Source organism: Hipposideros armiger, unplaced genomic scaffold, assembly GCF_001890085.2.
Source record: "Hipposideros armiger isolate ML-2016 unplaced genomic scaffold, ASM189008v1 scaffold_1149, whole genome shotgun sequence".
Lineage (NCBI taxonomy): Eukaryota > Metazoa > Chordata > Mammalia > Chiroptera > Hipposideridae > Hipposideros > Hipposideros armiger.
The window spans coordinates 327,259-333,078 of record NW_017732499.1 but is presented as its reverse complement, the minus strand read 5'-3'; the positions used below and the strand labels follow the sequence as shown (position 1 = coordinate 333,078).

Here is a 5,820-nt window from a genome sequence, read left to right as displayed (position 1 = left end):
GGAAGAGCGCAATGATGGTGCCAACTTGGGCCAGTGAAGCAACGTCCTCCACAACTAGACTGAAGAACAAAAGGACAGCAACTTGTCTGTTCACCATCCCCCAATTCCCCAATAAAAATCTTAAAAAAAAAGAGATGAATTTGTTAATTAACCTCATCATGGTAATTATTTCACAATATATATGTGTATTAAATCATCATGTTGTACACCTTAAACATACATGATGTTATACATGACGTTATATGTCAATTATGTCTCAATAGATATAATAAAATAAACAGCAATAATGGTAATGACAAGGATGATAATATCTAATATTATTTATGTACTTACTCTCTGGCAGTCACTGTGTTTGAGCACATGGCATTCATTATGTCATTCCATCTTCACAACAACCTGGATAGATCAGGCTGTTATCCTTACTTTAAGGATTAGGAAAATAGGGGTTTCAAGAGGTTAAGTCACCTGCAAAATACCACAAAGCCAAGTAGGTGGCAGCAGTGCCCTTAAAACCTAAGATTGTGATACTCTTAATCAGGTATCAGAAGTGGATGCGAGTAAGCACTGGGGAAAATTATTTAACATCGCCTTTCCAGAGCACCTGAAAGTATTGTTTGTTGATGATTTACTTTTAGTGTCAGGTGTGCTAGTTTTATAGCTAAGCAATTATATAATATGAAAGAGAATGTAATTATTATACATGAGAATTAAATTTTTAAATTGGTCTCATCCTTTCTTTTTAGCATCTAAAACCTAGTTCAAATCCCACCTGTTTGAAAGCCATTCTTTAACCAATTGATATCACCCTTTTAAAATCTCCACCCCTCATAATCCTTTTATGACATAACTTATCATCCTTGAATAGTCTTCCTTGTGTTAGTTACTTTATTAGCTTCTTGTTAGGTTATGTTCTTTACATAGTTATCTTTATGTGGCCCATAGTATCACGTAGAGTGAGATAATGCATGCGGAAATGCTTTGAAAAAAAATTTTTAATGAAAGTTTATTGGGGTGACAATTGTTATCAAAGTTACATAGATTTCAGGTGTACAATTCTATAATACATCATCTATATACCCATGTGTGTTCACCACCCAGAGTCAGTTCTCCTTCCATCACCATATATTTGATCCCTTTTACCCTCATCTACCACCACCCTCCTTACCCTCTGGTAACCACTAAACTGTTGTCTGTGTCTATGAGTTTTAATTCTTAAACAATTAGAGACAGTGCGTAATAAGTATTTACCAGACGCATATTTTCTAAGACACTTTATTGGGTTACAAATTAATTCTGTGTTTTGAGTAAATTTTTGCTGCAATTCATGCATAATTTGTTTAACCGTCCTCTCCCTTTTAGTGTATAGATGGGGTTTTGGGTGGTGAAGATTATGATCAGGACAACATCAACCAATGGACCGCAAGCATAGTGGAGCAATCCTTAGCACACTTGGTGAAGTTGGGGAAAGCTTATAAGTATATTGGTAAGTACTGGTGTCCTTCCTCACAAGCTTGCTCACCTTTGTCCTTGTGGTTTTCTCTGAATTTAGAGAATATAAATGGATGATAGACACTCAAGTTGGATGCTAATAGGGTATGAAGGACTTCTGAATTATTTATCAAAAGATTATATATGATAATACCTGAAAGATGGAGATCTTTTGCTAACTAAAAGCAGTTTGAGCTCCTACCAACCATGTACTTGTCCTTGGTAGCGTCACCTTTTACACTTGCATCAGTTACCTCTTTCCACTGAAACCGACTGAGCTCTACTTTCTTCCTTTCATTAGCCCCATGCCTCCTTACATGTAGGACTGTGACGTGTTACACAATAATTGTTTGTAAAGTGGAATGTTTTCTTTGTTTTGGTGCCTGAATTATGCCCATGAGGAAGGCACATACTTTGGCCCAGAATTTTCCTGCACTACAATCACCAGTGGTTATGGCACTGAGCAACAAACAGACTGGATCCAGTGGGGACAAAATCATGGTAGTAAATGATCAAGATGAGAGGCGTAGTTTTTTCAATCCATTTCCTGAATGCTTTGTTTTCTGTTATGTTTACACCTTGTAAAGCTTTGAACTCAAACACTTAGATCTTGGATATCTTTTCCTTTGGAAGTGTCCTCACTCTGTGACTTTATTTTTAGTGACCTGCGCTGTGGTCCAGAGGAGTGCATATGGCTTTCACACAGCCAGCTCATGCTTTTGGGATGTCACATCGGATGGTAAGAAACCTTAAGCTGATTCAAACAGAATCCAACTTCTAGCAAAGTCAAACAGTGCACTTATTATCAAGTGCTTATTTATCTCTAATGAAATTCTGAAAAGACTTTATCAACGGAATTGTTTTGTACCTAGTAACTAACAAGTATACCTTCAGACAAATGTGAAATGTGAAGATTTAAAAGATTGCAGGAAATAAGAAATGAAAACCTATAAAAAATACACATACGTTCTCTGGTAATTTCAGTGTTTTGCTGGTATCTCAGTCCTTTTTTGTGTATGTGTTTCAGGAACCTGTACTGTAAGATGGGAGAACCGAACCATGAACTGTATCGTCAATGTTTTTGCCATTGCCATTGTCCTGTGACAGACTAAAAATGTTTTGGCTTTGAATTTCTCAGCGTATCCTTTCTAAAAAGAACGATAGTTACTTATTAATGTGCTAGATGACACATGTGCAATATGCTTCAAAGCTGTCTACAAAAACAATATTATCAGCAAGCGATCTCATTGTAAGTTGGCAGATTATCTCATATTTTATACAGAATCATTTAAATAGGAAAAAGTTAATGTCAACAAGAAACATGCCGAAAAAATGGTGTAACATGAAAATACAATCTTATGTGTATATTTATACCACCTTTTCACTTAACATTATGTACCTAAGGAAATGGGGAAATCCATTCTGATAATAAAATTCCCTTTCAGCATCAGAGAAGTTAACAGGGATAAATATCTGAACAAAAATAGCTGTAAGGATAAATCAGGAGAAAATAATAATTAACTAATACTTCCTAGTTTTTTTTTATTTCTTCTCAGTTGTACATATGACTTACTGAAAAGTAATTGTTCTTTTTTTCCTATCAACTAATGTTACAGTAACAACTACTATTAACTTGTTTACCTTTTCTGAGAACTGTTAAAACAGTTTTTAGAATTTCAAATCGTTGGATTTACATTTGAGGGCAAATTAAATCTGGTAACCTGAATTCTCTAGTTAAACAAAATGAGTTACAGTCTATGATGAAAAGTATATGACTAACAGCTGCCTTACAATTCACGCATTTCACGTGTAACAAACATGTATTGAATGCCTGTTATGAGCATATTTCTCATAGTCATTATAGTTGACTGGTAGTCAATATACTGTTCAAATTGTAAGTTTCTTTTGGCACCTGTTCAGTCAGACAACTAACATTTGTGTTTGGGGAAGGAAAAAAAAAGAGTTGTTTTACAAGAGAGGAAAAAAGTGAATCTGGTTATCCATGTAGAAAGAAGTAAGCAAAATGAAAAGCACATTGCTGACGGAATTATATATGTAATTTTAAGAATTGTTCTTATCAAGTAAAAAAAAATGCATAAAATATGCAACTCTTACTTAAAAGGCATTAGCAGTCTAACTGTATAAGTAGTAAATTTTGTTATTGCTACATCTGTAAGTAATTTTAAATAATTATGTGGGGTTCAAATTAAATGGAATAAAGTATAAATTAAAAGTATACAATCATTAGCAGGTTATTGAAAATCTCAGGGCTTATGAAATGTCATTAAATTTATTAAGAAAGTAAAAGATGAAAAATTAGGGTACACAGCTGGCCACCAAATGTGAAGTCAATCTGCTATGTAATGTTGAAAACAAAATCAAGTTTGCATATTACCACTAACACTAATACATTTAGGGAATGGAACCATGATTCATTGAATTTTTGGGGAAAAGGAAAGCTTAGTATTAATGTTGACAATATTAAGATAGTATTCTTGTAGGAATACTATGTGCATGTTTGATATTTTGTTGTGTAACAATAATTCTTCAATGTTTAAGAATATTAAGAAAATACAAGGGTAGAGTTGAATGTAGTGGTCTACATTTTTGGCACATCGAAAATTCTCATAGTCATTAACTTTATGTAACTTTACGCTGCTGGCTTTCGTGCCCTTGAAGATTATAATAGTGACCAGAATATCTGTGCAGTTAAGACTCATTTTGATTATTGTTATTGAAGCCTGATCTTAAAAGAATAATAATCAAAAATACCTCGTGAACTCGCTATCTGCTCTGTTTCTAGCTAAAATATAATAAAGATTATCTTCCTGTGCTGTACTTTTGCTTCTGGATGATCATTGAATTGTTAAAGAAATGGCATTGTGCTAACTCTAAGAAACTGTAAATAGGAATGAGGAAGAGAAATGCATGTCGGACAACATAGATATATTGTACAGAATAAATACCATGAAAATAGCAACCCAAACTCAGGATTCACCATTACAACATGTTTAATAGCTTCTGTTTTATGCCCTTTATTTTATGATTTTAACACAAACTTTCATTTAAACAAAGTCAGTGTAAAATATATTTTGTAACTATTCATTACCTTTTTTTTTTNCACAGGGACTGCAGCCCACGCCGTCGCCGGCGACTCACAGCAGCCCAGCTCCAGGTTGAGCCGTTGTTCAGCATCTTAGCTGTAGAGGGCAGTGTAACTGGCCCTCATATGTGGGATCCGAACCGGGGCCCTCTGGCATCCCAAGCGAGTTCTTAACCATCGCGCCACTCGGCCGGCCCGGTGCTCTTAGTTTCTCATTAAGTAAAAGCGGTCTGGGGAGAGGAGGTTTACCCAAAGGTCATGAACTTGGGGATGGTAAAGCCAGAACTCAAACCCTGTTGCGCTGACCCTTGGGCCACTGGCCCTCCTAACTCTGTCATGTTATTGAACATTCTAGGAGAATAATTTGAGCGTTGTTCCTTTCTTCAACCCCTCTAAATTTAACTTTTTTTTTACATTTTTATCATTAGTGAAGATTTTATACTATCCAGCTTAACCTCCTGTATTAATTAGTGCCTTTATGAATTTTTACTATCATTGTAGTAAATGAAAGCTGCATAGAGGGAGATTAAGCTGGATTCTATACATAAATGAGTGCTTTATTATCCAGGCTCTATCACTCGAATGTAAAATAATAGCAACAAAATAAGTCGGAGAAAGACAAATAACGTATGCTCTCACTTACACGTGGAATCTAAAAAAGCCAAACTCATAGAAACAGAGAATGGAATGGTCATTGCCAAGAGCTGAGGGGCGGGGGGTGGGAAATGGTGAGATGTTGGTCAAAAGGTACAAACTTTCAGTTATAAGATGAATAAGTTCTGGGGGTATAATGTACAGCATGGTGACTATAGTTAATAATACTGTATTGTATACTTGAAAGTCACTGAGAGGCAATTCTTAAATGTTTTCACCTCACATGCAAAAAAAAATAACTATGTTAAAAGATGGATTTCTTGGGGCGGCTGGTTAGCTCAGGTGGTTAGAGCACAGTGCTCGTAACACCAAGGTTGTCAGTTCAATCCCTGCATGGGCCACGGAGCTGTGCCCTCTACAACTAGATTGAAGACAATTACTTCACTTGGAGCTGATGGATCCTAGAAAAACACACTCTTCCCCAATAAAATCCTATTAAAAAAAAAGAGATGGGGGCCGGTCGAGTGGCGCAGTAGTTAAGAGCTGGCTTGGGACGCCAGAGGGCCCCGGTTTGGATCCCACATATGAGGGCCAGTGACACTGCCCTCTACAGCTAAGATGCTGAACAACAGTTC

At 36.0% G+C, this 5,820-nt stretch overlaps 1 protein-coding gene across 1 annotated transcript in view; it reads left to right on the top strand.

Moving 5' to 3' along the window:
- Positions 1–4,326, top strand: part of DYNLT3 (dynein light chain Tctex-type 3) — a 9,848-nt gene extending 5,522 nt beyond the window's left edge. Inside the window, exons 3-5 of the mRNA XM_019632527.1 lie at positions 1,360–1,483; positions 2,150–2,227; positions 2,516–4,326. Coding sequence (XP_019488072.1) covers positions 1,360–1,483; positions 2,150–2,227; positions 2,516–2,592 — 279 coding nt within the window. The 3' untranslated portion in view covers positions 2,593–4,326. The remainder of the gene's footprint in view (positions 1–1,359; positions 1,484–2,149; positions 2,228–2,515) is intronic.
- Positions 4,327–5,820: the final 1,494 nt, after the last annotated feature.